The 16,874-nt window shown below is 39.4% G+C and overlaps 1 protein-coding gene and 1 long non-coding RNA gene across 3 annotated transcripts in view; one reads left to right on the top strand and one right to left on the bottom strand.

The window, feature by feature from the left end:
• sardh (sarcosine dehydrogenase) overlaps window positions 1–14,806 on the top strand; it is a 43,265-nt gene extending 28,459 nt beyond the window's left edge. For both annotated transcript variants that reach the window (XM_040000463.1, XM_040000462.1), the window contains exons 16-22: window positions 599–712; window positions 1,514–1,661; window positions 4,357–4,450; window positions 11,076–11,238; window positions 11,449–11,617; window positions 12,449–12,584; window positions 13,582–14,806. In XM_040000463.1, the coding sequence (XP_039856397.1) occupies window positions 599–712; window positions 1,514–1,661; window positions 4,357–4,450; window positions 11,076–11,238; window positions 11,449–11,617; window positions 12,449–12,584; window positions 13,582–13,710 (953 nt within the window). In that variant the 3' untranslated portion in view covers window positions 13,711–14,806. The remainder of the gene's footprint in view (window positions 1–598; window positions 713–1,513; window positions 1,662–4,356; window positions 4,451–11,075; window positions 11,239–11,448; window positions 11,618–12,448; window positions 12,585–13,581) is intronic.
• The window catches only part of LOC120714343, an 873,031-nt gene that overhangs the window by 550,091 nt on the left and 306,066 nt on the right, over window positions 1–16,874 (bottom strand). The gene's annotated exons all lie outside the window — the stretch shown is intronic.

The following is a 16,874-nucleotide window of genomic DNA, read 5'->3' as shown; positions in this document are numbered from 1 at the left end:
TTTCACTTTCTGTTTGTAGTCTTCAGACCTGATTAAAACTAGTAATAACATACTTTCTAAGAGTGCACGAGGGCAGCCTGTTTGACTAGGTCTGTCTCTATCTCCATCTGTACATGTGTGGTCAAGTGCCATTGCATTGAAATCATTCCAGATTTGGAAAAAAGAAATACATTTTTTGTTACTTATCACAGAAAGCAAACTCAAAACAGCTAGAAGGCTGAGCTGAAGTAAAATGAAAACCAAGAGAAAGGTTAACCCCTCTTTTTAAAGAAAGAAACAATCACAACAAACATCCAGCTTCACGTAGGAAGTAAATTGCAACATCTATTTCCCATTTTCTCAGAAAAAAAAAATAAAGAAATGAGGTGTGTCCCAGGAAAAAAGCTGAGTTTTATGAGTTAAGAGGATCAGAGCCACGATTATTGTTCCTTCAGAACAACTAAGCTGTGAACTTAGTGTCAGTACACTTGAATGTATTAAATATTCATCCCTGTTCACACATAGAGCACGCTTCCATCAGTATGTTTCCACTTGACAGCATGCTTAAAATACATCTGCAAAGTCTGCAGCACGTATTAATTGTTTGTGTGTGTCACAGGTACCACTGTGTATACCTGCATGCTGAATAAAAGAGGAGGGTCAGAGGCCGACCTGACTGTAAGCAGACTGGAGCCTGGTGTGGCCAACCTACCCCTGGCACCAGAATCCAGCGGTGAGAAATAGTGTGTAGACGTGTGTGTTTCACAGTTATTTGCTGCACTCTTTACCTATTACTGTTATTTCATTCATCTCCCTATCTCCGCATCACTATTTGTCAGCTTAGCTGTTGTATTTTGTTTATTGGATTTAATAATGTGCTATTCTGTTTTATCTTATTTCAGACTTATTGTTATTTTTTTCTCTGTTATTTGTGGTTCTTTCGCCCAATCAGTACCGTTTATCCACATTTATTAATTATTTTTACTCTTGTCTCACTCAAAAAAAGAGAATATCATGAAAGATGTGTCTCCTTTTGACGTTACATAGCAGTAGCTTGTTTCTTTATGTTGTCATTTTGACTCCACTACATCAAAAAAAGCCTGGAAAATAACATCTGTTCAGGTATCCCTTATTTCTATTACCACAGCTGCTGATTGAAAAACCCCAGGGTGCACATGAATCACAGGAGATAAATTAATTTGTTAAGTAATTAATGTTGCGTAATGACATCTTAGGTGGGAAGCGGCAATTAAAATGCCATGAAAAAGTTGCTGCCGCTCTATTAATTATGCAAATTTCTTGACAAGTCCTGCTGAATATATCTACATAAAGTAAGTGGAAGGATTCAACAGAGTCAACTTTCAAAACATCTTAATGTAATAAACTCTGTTATCTCATCATCAGATCACCTAATGTAGCTGTCAGCTGAGAATCTTCACACTTGTGATTACAAACTGTATGCTATAGATAAAGTGGTTCCATGTGTCTTTCTCTTTCTTATACTTGACCTGATCGCCATCTATCTTTGCTCCAGGTGATGCATATTACCTGGCCATTGGAGGCGGTGTGGCAGAACACAACTGGAACCACATTAAAACAGTTCTTCAGGATCAAGGCTTTCGCTGCCAGTTGACGGACCACTCTGAGGACATGGGGATGATCAGCATCCAGGGGCCCAAAAGGTGAGGAAAGCAAGAGGGTTAGAAGTGAATGTCAACTCTGGAATGACTTATATCCAGATGAGAAATGAACAAGAGAACAATTGAAGGTGTGTATCCAACTGTTAAGAGACTGTAGGGTTCTGAGACCTTTGATATCAACTCTGACCTGCAAAATCCTTGTAAACCTTGTGAAGTTCAGGACACCTGGGGTACCTTGCTCAGAATGCAATCTACTACTGCATGATATCACCTCATCATACATTTACTGGTTAGATTATTTTTTAGGGCTTCTCAAGTTCAGTCTTCTGCACCTCAGAGCTGAAAATAATAAATCCCATGAAGGTTTGCATCAACTTCCAAGTTGAACACTAGTGATGAGTTTCAAGGATTAAGTGTTAATTCTGCTGGCTTACATAAATAATTTTCATTAGACTCTGTCAATGATGCAGTTTGTCAGAGATTTAGAGAAAACGGGTGCAGTGATTTATTGAAACATGTGCAGACACACACGGAAATCCATTATATAAGGCAAAAACAGAGTTGCACTAATGGAAAGTTCTGCAGGCTTCTTGACGGACATTCAGAGCTCTTCTTTGGATGCTCGATGATTTTTGCTCGCTTCAAGATGATCACAAGCTGCTTCAATAATGTTGAGATTTCAGATTTGAGTTCATCACTCCATAAGACCTGTTGTCACATAGCAATTATTTCTTCAGCTTCAACCATCAACATCAGCTTGATTTCTTAATCTACGGATTCAAATTTGTGCACGGTGCAAGTAAAAATCTTACTGCAGATATGGAGGGAGATCAACGTTTTCTTTATCCTTCCCACAGTTTCCCTTTGCTCAACACTCAAATAGTGAAGCTACACCACCTTTACCTATTCCTTATCTTATTCTCTGCACTCCACATCTATCTTTTTCTTCCCCTCTCACCTCCTCTCCTCCCCAGCTCACCGCCCTCTGTCTTTGTTCTTCCCTCTCACCAGCAGCAGGGTTAGTCCACTCCGTTCCCTGTGTGGGTTTTGTCGATTTTTTTTCTTGAGGCTTTGCTTCTTTCTCCTGTTCTCCTAAGTTTCTTTTCTCTGTCTCTGTGGATTGTATCCACTTCTTTCTCACACACACCCCCTGTGCTCAGTGTCATCTTCACTTTTTTTTTCTAGGTTTTTCTATCCCTCTTGCTTTTATTGCTTACGTCAAACTGGAAACCACTGCGTCACTGCTAGATAGCCCAGTATGTGCTCTGTGTGTATGTGCTCTCTATGTGTGTGTGATTTTATATGCTCATACACACAAGACAATATCTATGATGATTGTGGAGTTCATTGACTTTTCTTTAGCATCCAAAGCACATTTATTTCATGAGTGTGCATATTTTCACCCGTGAATGATTCCCTGTGTGTGTGTCTGTGTGTGTCTGTGTGTGTGTGTGTGTGTGTGTGTGTGTGTGTGTGTGTGTGTGTGTGTGTGTGTGTGTGTTTAGTGTGTAATTTAGAAAAGACTGGCATCTGTGTTGCCTCTCTGCGCACATTACTGTAATCATTTTTAGCTCCTCTGTATTGTTTTTGCCACGTTTGAGAAATTCAGCATTTTGGGGGTTTTGTTTTCTTACGAAGCAAATTGATCCCTTTAGAGCATGAGGAGAGGAGCGATTGCAGCATTTATGGAAATGTGTTTGCCCGTGTTTTCCCTCCCTGAGTCGTCTCATTCAAATTCACTCAATAGGGGAGTCTTTAAACTTGCAGCCTTTCTCTCACGCAGCTTTGGCAGTATGTTCCAGTGGGCAAAAGTAGTGCTTAACCACTCGCTTTGCAATTATGCACCTTGTGCGCTGTATAATGGATGAAATTATGTGACGTCCTTTAATCGAGCCTTGTTTGTGTGGATGCGGATTCTCAGACGCACAGCTGAGAGCTACAGTGATGCGGCAAGTAGGAGAAACAAATTGGTAGTTGCGAGTGCCCCTTTTGCCAAATACGCAAACACACATACAAAACAGAGCAATTCACTGATTATATATAGCTAATTAGCCTTTGCTGTTGGGCTCTTAAGTTCAGTGAGAAAGGGATGGGAGGAACTGGAAAATGGCACAAAAAAAATTATTATTAGCCCCACACATGCATTGAGACCTGCACACATACATATGTTAGAAACCCTACATATTCCAGCTATATTTCTGCAGGGAATTTTAACAGCATTCGTTTATTTTTTTTCTCCATTTATTTCTTTTGAATTAGAGGACACCTCTCCAGTTGCATTTCTAACCCTTCCCCTGATATCTTCATCCCTGGCTTCTTGCCACAATATTACAAAAAATATCTCTTTGACGAGGCCTCACACATTGTATTCTCTACCTGCCCACTCACAAACATACAAATGTACAAGCAGCACAGTGAGCTAAACTTAGCCTCCCCCCCTTTTTTTTTTTTTGTTACTGTTGACTCATTTTTTTTATGTAATATTGATTTTGTGTGTGTGTGTATGATTGTGGGAGAAGAGCTGGTACATTTTTGGATTGTTCCAGCATTATTTGTGCTGGGAAAACGTATACCAAAATATAAAAATAAATACATAAAAAATGTCAACAATAATTGTGTTTCTGCACTCTGGTTGCACAAATACAGAAAATGTGTTGAATGACTGCCAGAGTTTCTTCTTCTTCTTATTGGTGGTTTTTTTTTTTTTTTTTTTTTTTTTTTTTTCCCTTTTTTGCAGCCGGGAGGTATTACAGGAGGTTTTAGACACAGACCTGAGCAACGAAGCTTTCCCCTTCTCCTCACACAAAGTTGTTATTGCAGCAGGACATCAGGTGACAGCACTCACACACCCGTTACATGCACACACACATGTACACGATGGATGCTCTACATTTCTCTGCTTCAAAATAACCCTGTCTGTCTTAGTTAAATGAAGAATGCAGTTAATTAAAAATGCCACTATGCAAATTGCATGCTGTTGAGTGAAACGGTATTTTCTTTTCTTTTTTTATTTAAAAGGTTCAGTCATCAAAGATTGTACACTGTGTGTAGGAGGAACAGATGGTGTGTCTCAAGGCGTCCTTGTGACTTCCTTGCATGTCGAGTCTGTCCAAAATTTATGTATTTTTTTTCACATTCTACCTTTTCTTCCTCCGTCCCTGAGGTCTACTGACTCAAAACAAAGTTTATAAGGCTGTGGCTTAGAAGGACATGGGAAACTCTTTGTATTCATACCATGGTACAAATAAAAGACCAATCGCGATTTTTAAAACATTTGGTTGGTATCTTAAGGGAGGGATGGAGGTGCAGTTGCTATAAAGGAAAGGGAAAAGGAGCAAAAATGATGCTCATGTACTCATTTTTAGCTGTCTTTTTATAAATTTTTCAAGAAGGTGATGCAGTTAAGTGTGATCAGCCTCTGCCTTTGACCTCCACAGACTTCCTGCCCTCAAAAAAAAGAAAAAAGAAAAAGAGCATGTTGTACCAACACATGCAGCGACACATATGTCCACACACGTACTCGCTCTCTTAGTTGGTCTTGCATGAATTATGCAGCGCTCTGGTGGTTGCAGTCAGCATCTTCTCACAGCTCTGCAGGAGTGTTTGTGTTGCTTGTGTGCAAGTGTGCCGCTTGTGCTGTCTTCCAGCTGGTTTCTGGCCTTGTCTGGGTGACATTTTAATGGCTGCACTGCTGTGAGACCAGAACCCTCTGCTCCCCTCATAGCTCATTAGACTCTCTCTCTCTCTCTTTCTCTGTCTCTCGCTCTCTCCTAATAGCAAATGTGCAGCATGTATGGAGGGAGATACAAATTTATGTGTAGATGCAGTCTTGTACATATGTCAGCCTTTTAGCTATCTGTCTTTGATTTTTGCCAGGTAAATGTATAATTGCTGGTCACTCATGTGCTTTAGGGTGTATTTTGAATATATGCAGGCATACATGTACCTTCCCCAGAGCTTCATGTGTACATATGGGACTCAGGGTGATCCCTACATGGCCAGATGGCCTGGCTGTCACTACACCTACTGGGGAAACTGTTGTTTTCTCTCCACGTTTTTTTTTTTTTTTTTAATTTGCTCTCTCTCATATTTTTTTTATTTTTTAGATGTGATCTTTCTATCTCCTTTTCTCTCACCTAGATTTGATGTGATTTCATTTTAAAGAGCAATATGGGATTTGTCACCTGTGTGTTGTTCTCATATTGTTTCATTGTAACATTGTACACTCACTCGCCACCTTGTTAGTTACATCTGTTCGACTGGTCATTGCTGAAAATATCTAATCAGTCAGTCATGTGGTAGCAAATCGACACATTTAGGTATGCTGTTGACCTGCTGAAGTGCAAAACAAGCATCGGAATGAGGAAGACGGATGATTTATGTGACTTTGAGAACTGAAGATCTACTGTACTGGGATTTTCCCCAGAGAACCATCTCTAGGGATTGATCTTAAAAAGAGAAAATAACCAGTATGTCTGAGCAAAAATGGCTTGTTGATGCTTTGCTCGAGATCAGGAGAATGGTCATACTGCTCTGGGAAGATGGGAAGGCAACCACTTGTTACATTCGAGGTAGGCCGAAGATCATCTCTAAGTGCCGAACATTGAGGTAGATGGATCTGCAGCAGCAGAGGACCATTGTACAGGTGCCACTCGTGTCAGCAGAGAACAAGAAACTGAGCCTACAATTTGTGTTAGCGCTCCAAAATTAGACAATAGAAGTTTGGAAAATCATTATCTGGTCTCAGTCTGAATGTCTGCTGTGACATTTAGATGATGGGGCCAGAATTTAGAGTAAACAACACGAAAACATAGATCCATCCTGCCTTGTATCAACAGTTTGAGGCTGGTGGTGTTATAATGAGGTGGGGGCATTTTTTTTGTTGACACATTTAGGCTTCTTAGCACCAACTAAGCTTTGTTTAAACACAACAGCCTACCGAGTATTGTTGCTGACCATGGCAATATGGGGACATGTTGCCACTGAACAATATGTTCCCATATTGAACAAGCTTCTGGTTGTTCCACTGAACAACCAGAAGCTTTCCTACACAACCAGGCTCCACCATCAGCTAGCTGGTCCAACCAGCAGCCCACAACCAGGCTCCACCATCAGCCCATAGCCAGGCTCCACCATCAGCTAGCAGGTCCAACCAGCAGCCCACAGCCAGGCTCCACCATCAGCTAGCTGGTCCAACCATCAGCCCACAACCAGGCTCCACCATCAGCCCATAGCCAGGCTCCACCATCAGCTAGCTGGTCCAACCATCAGCCCACAACCAGGCTCCACCATCAGCCCATAGCCAGGCTCCACCATCAGCCCACAGCCAGGCTCCACCATCAGCTAGCAGGTCCAACCAGCAGCCCACAGCCAGGCTCCACCATCAGCTAGCTGGTCCAGCCAGCAGCCCACAACCAGGCTCCACCATCAGCCCATAGCCAGGCTCCACCATCAGCTAGCTGGTCCAGCCAGCAGGCTGATGGTAGGAAATGTGCAACCTAATCCCGGTCCAGATTGCTAATGCTTAAGTACTCCTTGTGATTTTAAAACTCTAACAGGTCTTGGTATCACTCATTTAAATGTCAGAAATCTTCTTCCCAAACAAAGTTTGGATGAAAGAGTTAGATACCAATATTCTTATATTATCAGAAACCTGGCTTACAAAATCGATTACTGACAAAGACATTGCAATAACGGGTATAATCTTTTCCGTTGCAACCGCCCCAGAAAGGGTGGCGGTGTTGCAATTTATGTAAAAAGCAAATTCCATGTTACTGTCGATTCATCGGTATCTGTTTGTAAACAGTTTGAACTTCTTGCCCTCAAGCTCCAACTTTTCAAGGGCTATTTTATTACCATTGTGGGCTGTTATAGACCCCCCTCGGCTAGTAGTGAGGCTTTAGTTTCACTTAGTGAAAAACTATCTACTTTAGATTTTAATGAAATTGTGCTGGCCGGAGATTTCAACTGGGACTGGTTGTCCTCTGCCTCAGACAGTTTTAAATCCATGTGTGATTCATATAATCTCACACAACTAATTTACAGCACAACTCGTCCAAATCCTAAATGCCCAGAAAAGTCATCACTTATTGATTTATTTTTAACTAATATGCCGTATAAATATTCTCACACTGGGGTTTTCGCAAATGATATCAGTGACGACTGTGTGGTAGCTGTAGTCAGACAATTGAAGCTCCCAAAATTTAAATTTAAATCTGTTGGATCTAAATAAATCTGCAGGACCAGATCAACTTGATCCCTATTTTCTTAAGTTGGCTGCAGATTTTATAGCAGAACCGATAACTTACATTTTTAATCTTAGCCTCTCGAACAGTGAGATCCCTGTAATATGGAAATCTGCCCATGTTCTCCCTTTGCTGAAAGGAGGTGATCCTTCAGATGTTAATAACTATAGGCCCATATCTAAATTGTGTGTTCTAGCAAAAGTTCTAGAAAAGTTCATTAGTGAACAACTGAAAGACTTTTTGGACAAAAATTCCTTTCTTTCCCAACATCAGTCAGGATTCAGAAAACAACACAGCACAATAACTACTGCTATTAAAGTGGTTAATGACATCGTTGATTCAATGGACTGCAAAAAATACTGTGCTGCTCTTTTTCTTGACTTGTCAAAGGCTGATACAGTTGACCGTGCTATTTTATTAAATAGACTAAACAATATTGGTCTATCTGTAAATGCTGTAAGTTGGTTTTCAAATTACTTGTCAGCAAGAAAACAGTGTGTCCATCCTGCTGTGTCTTCTTCCTCTTTTCTCCCAGTATCCAAAGGAGTTCCACAGGGCTCCATATTAGGGCCATTGCTATTTTCTCTTTACATAAACAACTTTTGTGATAATTTGTCAAATGCAGCATTTCATCTTTATGCAGATGATACAATTATTTATTGCTCATCCCCTTCAGTAGCACAAACCCTGCAATTTCTGCAGTCTGCCTTTGATGTAGTTCAGTCCCATTTAACTCAACTTAAGTTGGATTTATCTGGATTTAACACTAAGTTCATGTTATTCTCAAATGGCAAGGAGTTGTTAGCTACATCTCCTAAGATTAAAACAATTCAAGGAACTGAAATTGAAATGGTCACATCTTACAAGTATCTAGGGATCATTATAGATCAGAATTTGTCATTTAAAACTCACATTCAAAGGCTTATGTCGAAGTTAAAACTAAAACTAGGTTACTTTTTTAGAAATCAATCCTGTTTCTCCCTCCAAGTGAGAAAACACTTGATTCATGCAACTTTTTTACCTTTATTTGATTATGGTGACCTGCTTTTTATGAATGCACCTGCCCACTACCTAAAGAGGTTGGATACTGTGTACCATTGTGCTTTACGTTTTATTACTGGCTATGGAAATCGTGTACATCATTGTTCTTTGTATGCTGCTGCTAAATATCCATCTTTGCATATTCGTAGACTCTCTCATTGGTTGATCTTTATCTATAAATCTCTCCTTGGGTTGGTTCCATCTTATTTATGGGTTTATATGTGTAAAAACCACAACCAATACGGCCTTCGTTCTCACAATACCATGCAATTGATTGTCCCAAAAATCAGAACAGAATTGGGGGAAAGGGCTTTTAAATACGCTGCCCCTGCTTCCTGGAATAATCTGCAGAAGGAACTGAAATTATCAGAATTGGTTACCTTGGGAGAGTTTAAGTCTGATTGTTTTTAATGTACTCTTAATTTGATCTGTTATTGTATATTTTACACATGTTGGTATGGGATATTGTATTTGTTTTAAATGTTATATATTTATGTGGTATGTGTATTTTGACTTTTGTTGCCATGATGCCAGGTCTCTCTTGAAAATGAGATTTTTAATCTCAATGAGATTTTTCACCTGGATAAATAAAGGACTAATAAAAAATACATAAATCCCATTATGACCACTGTGCACCCATCTTCTGAAGGCTACTTCCAGCATGTATCGCATCATGTCACAAAACTTAAATCATCTCAAACCAGTGTGTTGAACATGACAATGACTAATGACTATACTCATGGTCAGATCTCAATCCAACAAAGCACCTTTGGGTTGAATCAGGAGATTCACATCATGGATTTGTAGCCAAAAGATCTGCAGCAGCTGTGTGATGCTGTCATGTCAATACGGACCAAAATCTCTGAGGAATGTTTTCCGTGCTTTGTTGAATCTGATACAAATTAAGGCAGCAGAGTCAGTCTTGTTATGATTAAGTGGCATATTCTGGATTTTTAAAGCTGTTACTGATAATGCAACTTGATTTCAGATCTTTACATGTATTGCTTGTTTTGGGGTTTTTTTTCCTCCCTGGTGGTTAACGTTGTAATGAAAGACACATTGCCATACATAATTATAATATATAACATGTACATGTACTGGGACTTCTTGTTACATTGCTGACACATTATATATATTATTGTAGTGAAAAGGGAACTGAAGGAAGAACTTTTTATTTTCATCTCATACAACTTAAAAAAAATGTTAAGATAGACTGTTTATCAAAGATAGACATTGCCTAATAAATGTGACATCATCTCAGAAAACACTGCCAGGTTTAGCACAGATACCTGCTATATGTAAAATGATACATTTCATTTTTCAAATGGTGAGGTTGGTGTTAAAACAGCAGTGCTAATAATAATAATAATAATGCAAACTTTTAGCCTGCAGTTTTTCAGTGCTTCAAGCCCAAAGGTATCTACATGGTTTAATCTTATTTCACTCCCAGTTAAAAATGAAAATGGCTGTCACTGTTGTAGTAAACTGCATAAAATATTAGATTATTATAACCACTACGTGGCCATTCTGCTGGCTGACATTTTTGCTTTATTAATTTCACACAGTTTTCTGTAAGGGTGTGAGGGCGCTTTAACTTACATAATACCATAGAAGAAGAAACAGAAGGAGAAGATTTGTGTGCAGATTTTCACTTTGCAAAAATGAAATGACAGGATACACAGTCTGTACTCACAGTCTTCATCAGTTGTCAGAAGGTAAACAGATTGCAGTTGCTTCTCCTGAGCCGTTCACTGGAGTTTTTTTCTCCTCTTCCTTTTTCTGCATTTTTTGCTGTGAAGATGATGAACGTTAACATGATCTTTATTGAAAAAGACAAACTATAAAGAATGACACACAGATTGCAAAATGCTTTCCATTTTCCTTTTGATTCATAGCAACGTCTTTCATACCTTCAGTATGATTGTATTTTCCCTCCTGTCCTTTCTTGTGCACCTTGTATCTTTGTACATCTGTCCTGATTTTTCTCTTCTGTTTTCTGGCTTTCTGTAAAGCTGCTTTTGGTATTAAAATGAATTCCATGTAAATTTGGGCCTTAAGGATGAAGTGTGTGTTTGTGCATGAATGAGCACAAAAAGAGTATGGCAGCTCGGTCCTCTTTGTGCATCTCTCCATCTTCTAAGCCTCTTCTCTGACCCCTCTCTCATCACAGGTGCGAGCTATGCGCCTGTCATTTGTCGGAGAGCTCGGCTGGGAGCTGCATATTCCCAAAGATTCCTGCCTTCCAGTCTACCGTGCTGTCATGGCTGCTGGTGCAAAGCACGGCATCATCAACTCAGGCTACAGAGCCATCGACTCGCTCAGCATAGAGAAAGGTAACTTGTATTTAAAGGTCATAAATCTATAACTATAATATCCAATCTAGCTCAGGTAGGATTTAACTAGTAAACAAAACAACTGAGTCTACATTTCTTTTAATAATCATCCAGCATGGAACTCAGCCAAAGTTTACTTTTAATAATATTGTACCAAATATGCAGGAAACATGGCTTTTACTCTAATCTTCGGTGTTTCTTGTTTTTAAGGGTACAGGCATTGGCACGCCGACCTGCGCCCTGATGACACACCACTGGAGGCGGGGCTAACCTTCACCTGCAAGCTGAAGAGTTCAGTCCCTTTCCAGGGTCGTGATATGTTAGAGAAACAGAAGAAGGAGGGACTGAAGAGGCGCATCGTCTGCTTCACCACTGATGAGTCAGTAGAGCTTCTGTCGTGACATGATATTTTAGTCATCAGAAAGAAATTAAGAAAATTAATTAAGGGGGGGGGGCATTTATAGATGTAATTTAAATATTTTCAGCAGCACAGCAACCATCCATGTTATTCCCAGGCAACAGGATCATTATATTTAACGATGGTGCAGTGAATAAATGTAATATTGATTTGAAAAATCAAATAAAATCAAATATATGTTTTATTCCAGAGCGAAAGATGGGAACAGGTGAAGCAGTTTATAAATGTTATCTTTAGATATATTATGTTTAAGTAGTTCTGACTATTAATATTTAAGATTCATAACCTTATTTTATGAAGTAAATAATACACCAAAAAAATACAAATCTTTTCATTTTCTGAGACCTGAGACTGTATTTATACACCAAACAACCACATTATTAAAACCACTGACAGGTGAGATGAATAACATTGATTATCTCGTTACAGTGGCAGTTGTCAAGGAAATGAGGTATTTTAGGTTGCAAGTGAACAGTCGGTTATTAAAGTTGATGTGCTGGAAGCGGGAAACTCTGACCGACTGACAGCAGTCAGTTGTGATGGCGGGGTCTGAGTTTCTCAGAAAGGTCTTGTGGGCTGTTACTGGTATGCACTGGTTAATATTTATCAAAAGCGGTACAAAACAAACAAATCCAGTGAAACGGCAACAGAGTTGCAGAAGCAGAGAGGGTTGTATTGTTGAAAACTTGACACTGCCTCCAGTCTTTCATTGTCAAATGTCAAAATCTTTGCAACATTGTTTTGAGATAAAGCTGTTATCATTATCTGCATCTCTTACTCTGTGGCTTTTAGGAAAGTCCCCATGTTTGGTCTGGAGGCTATTTACCGCAATGGTGTTCCTGTTGGTCACCTCCGACGTGCCGACTATGGCTTTTATATCGGCAAAACTATTGGTTATGGATACATCCGCAATCCAGATGGAGGAGTGGTAAGTGCCTTAAAAGCACCAACACACTGCAGTGCCCACACTTATTCTGACCACTTTCTCTCCCGTTTTCCAGTGTTTGTGTTAAAATACGAAAATGGCAGAGATCTGCGCTGTTGTGAAAAAAATGTGTCGAGTTTACTAAATCCTTGAAAGTAAAGTGCAGAAAACTAAAATGATCACACGAGCCGTTGTCATAACTGAATATCAGACAGATTAGATTAGTAGCTAAGGTTGTGTGCAGCAGTTGACTTCTGTGATTTTAATATCTGCTTAGATATGTGTCATATGTCCCTGCATGTATTTCTGCATTTAAATTCTTCTCAAGGTTTTTCTTTGATTAGTAATAAACAAGTAGTATGCACGCGTATGGTTAGCGTGAGGCTCCAGGACATGGAGCATGTGTCTGTCAGCGAATGAATTCGAGACACTATGACAGATTAGTGGGAGAGTCGGGGAGTCAGTCAGTGAAAATTAGCACTTGGTGTTACGAGCGAGCTGACACTGAGTCATGAGGGAATTGATAGCTTCCTGTGCTTTAAAACTCCTGCAGTCACATTGTCCGTTCTGGAATAATCTGCCTGCTCGGAGCAGTATTTTATACAACCAACAAGTAATGGTGTTCCTCCTCTATGACTTGTCAGATTTTTGTGATACTTGCACACAAGCATTTACAACCAAACTGTGCTCAGGGTCAGGGTTTTATTTGTCATCTTACGGACTATATACAGAACCATCCATCACAAATCGCACAGTCACAAATGGCATTGTATGCAATTTGTGAATTGTGATGGATCGTGAGCCTGATGAGCTGCTCCGTCATTCTGGTTTACAAAGTACGTGGATTCTTGCTCATCTCTTTTTGCTCCCTTGTCATTTTCATCTTTACTGTGTCCTTGTTTGACACATTTGAAATTCTCCTCCCCATACTTTCTTATCGTTCTGTCTTTTTTGTGTTTTATGACTTATCATTTTCTCTCACCGTCTCTTTCTTCATCAGGTTAGCGCTAACTTCATAAAGAGTGGTGAGTTTACCCTGGAGAGGATGGGAGTAGTATACAAGGCCAAAGCACACCTCAAATCTCCTTTTGACCCTGAGAATAAGCGTGTCAAGGGCATCTATGATTAAGAACAGACCACACATGTAAAAACTGACGAAAAACACACCATCTACAGAACGGCACCAGAGGCGGAGGGATTTACAACCTTTTGTACGAGCAGCTGTTTTTGTCTTCTGTCAAATACAAGTTCATCTCAAATGTTGTTAATTTTGTTCTGATTTGATGGGACTCATGCGCGTATGATCGATTTTATGCTCATTTGTAAAATGTTGCATGTTGAAAGCTGGTGAAAAATGTGCATCAGTAAAAATCAGATATGACTGGATTGTTAAGGGTGCTTCTGTTTCTCGTCTCCACGTTTTTATATCCACTCTGAGAGTAACAGCACACTGTTTGAATCGTCATGCAAGTACTAATACCATGAAAACGTTCAAGGGATACACTGATCGTATTATCTCTAAGAGTCGAGGGATTTGTGGTCCAGATTGCCTTCATCTTTCCAGGGTTTAACTTAAGAACTTTAATAACGGATGATGTATTTCAAACAGTTTCTTTTTTTTTTTTTTTAAATAATAACTAAAACATCTGTTGGTTGTTTATGTCAAAGGATCAACAGCCAGATATAGTAAAGACAGTTAACTGTTAATCTGCAACTAACCCTGTTAGTAGAGTTTTCAGTGCAACTCTTTGGATAGAATTTGGTCAGTAATCTGTGTGTGTGTGTGTGTGTGTGCGTGTGTGTGTGTGTGTGTGTTCTAAACAGTACAAACAGCTGATACAACAGATATTTGGATGTTTTTATCCAAAGTAAATATCAATAAATATACTTCTCAGTTTGTGGGAAGGTCCTTTGAAAAAGCTAATCAGGCTCAAGAGAAAACTATCCTTTATTAGAAGTACTTTGATATTAATGGCGGTGTTAATTTGACCTTTTACTTGGTTATACTAATACTCTGTAATGGGGAGTAAAATTATTCTCATAACAATACAGACATTTACAGAGAATACAATAACTGTTTGTGCTGATAATGATGACAAAATCCAGAGGCTTTTTTTTTTTTTGTTTGTTCTCTAAATCTGAAGCAGTCATCCTGGGAGAGAAAGGAAGGCAAAAAAAAAAGAAGAAAAAAAAGAAACACCCAAAGGCACGACGTACCAGGGAAACAAGACACTAATGAAGTAGAATAACAGAAGACAGCAGTTTTCAGAAAACAGTTTTGGGAAAAGATCTCCTTTGTCTTCTGATCCGTCCCCTCATGGTCATGGCATTTTGTGTTAATTTACCGCCTTTTGTTCTTTAACAGATAGAAGTTTGCTAAATAAGGCGAGCAGTTAATTTATGCATAGGTAAACCTCTCATTTTATCTTTGCTATAATTGCTTAATATTTAAATTTGAAACTAATAGTAACACAAGACATGACTTAATAGATGTCATGCTGGGAAAAATTAAGTTGTTGATGAATACCTTGGCTTATATTGATTTTTTTTTAAAGACTAAATGCTCTTAATGTACAGAGAATCTTATCTTTAATGTAGGTGTTGTTTTTTTAGTTATAATTATTCTTAGTGTTTACACAAGTATCTAAATCTGGGGTCCGTTCTTCGTACCCCGCTAAGTAAGTTAGCTGGATTTGATTGTTGACGATTTCGCGTGATCTTGGATCGTTCGGTTCCCCGAAGCTCATACGGGACTTGCTGTCATAGCAACAGATCCGTAAGCGTAAACCTGCTCGGGAGCAGGCTTACTTTATGTAAACAAGATTAGATCGCGGCCACTCAGGTATGTCCGCTTCATGTATACGAAAGCAACAGCGATATTTCACCACTGTTTTACCATAAATAAATATTATCAATGTAACTAAAGTTAATGCAGCACTTGATCCTTTTATTGATTTCATACAGATGCATACAGGTCATTTCCTGAAAAAAGGGAAATGTACTATTAATCATTCTATTTCATGTATTTGATTATTTCAGATGTAATTCACAGTTCAGAGTAGTAATAGTAAATTACTTCGTGTAATCAAGATGAGAGACCACGGCTATAAAAGCGAAGGTGGATTTGGGAAGTCTGTCGCAGCCATGTCCTGTCCGTATACGCGAGCAGCCCATTGCAGAAGGTGCAAGATTGATAAGGAGAGTTTTCAGGATTCAGCGTATATTACGGGACAGACAGGATCCTTTAGCTCAGCGCGACAGTGTGCTCATAGAGAGATATCGATTTTCCCGTGAGGGTATTATTTACTTAACCAACTTGTTGACGAGGGGGTGCAGGACCACCACCTGTTTTTTTTTTTTTTTTTTTTTGCTCTGCCCTTTTCTTGGTTGCTGTTATAAACAAACAAACAGATTATTTCAGGGTCTCTTTTCAAGAGACTAAAAGCAATATAAGTGATAAATGTTACCATTCTGTAGAATATTCTTATATGTACTTTTACTTGTTCCCATGTTCTAGTGGGTCCTGTTGTGGCTCTAATGTGAAAGAGGATATAATGTAATATGATATGATAAATTTGCCCTACCGCCTACTGGTGTTGGCCAGAGGGGCCGATGGCGCGATATGGCAGCCTGGCTTCTGTCAGTCTGCCCCAGGGCAGCTGTGGCTACAACCCTAGCTTGCCTCCACCAGTGTGTGAATGCGAGAGTGAATGAATAGTGGCATTGTAAAGCGCTTTGGGTGCCTTGAAAAGCGCTATATAAATCCAATCCATTATTATTATTATTATTATTATTATTATTAAATTACTTACGAGTTTAATTTGTCAGCAACTTTCTGCCAGTCCTCTCTCCTTGCTTTTGCAGCCTTTGCAGCAGTGGCGGCTGGCCCATAGGGGGCGCTCGGGCTCCGCCCCCCCCAAATGTGGAGGAGTAAAAATATATATTTTTAAAAAATTCATCAATGATAGTTTTACTATGTGTGTGCCCATATACAGCCAGGCGTATTTTAACATTTTCACCAGCTGACTCATTAAAGTTCAACCAACAAACGGTGTTTTTCTTCTTCTGGGGCGCTCGTCAAAGCGCCCTTGATATGCAGCGAAATAGCCTATCATTAAATGGTTGCCAGGGGAAAATAATAAATATTTGACCTATCAGCGTCGCTGAATTAAATGGTTTGGGGGCGCTTAAAATTGCGCCCCTGCAGAAAACGCGCGAAGATTTGCTGTTCTAGAATTTTACCTCAGTCAGTAGCCTAAGTGAGCTATAAGGTCAGAGAGAGACGATGGCAGC

This window comes from Simochromis diagramma, unplaced genomic scaffold, assembly GCF_900408965.1.
Source record: "Simochromis diagramma unplaced genomic scaffold, fSimDia1.1 OVJJ01000596.1, whole genome shotgun sequence".
In the NCBI taxonomy this organism is placed as follows: Eukaryota; Metazoa; Chordata; class Actinopteri; order Cichliformes; family Cichlidae; genus Simochromis; species Simochromis diagramma.
This window is presented reverse-complemented; position numbering and strand designations above follow the sequence as displayed.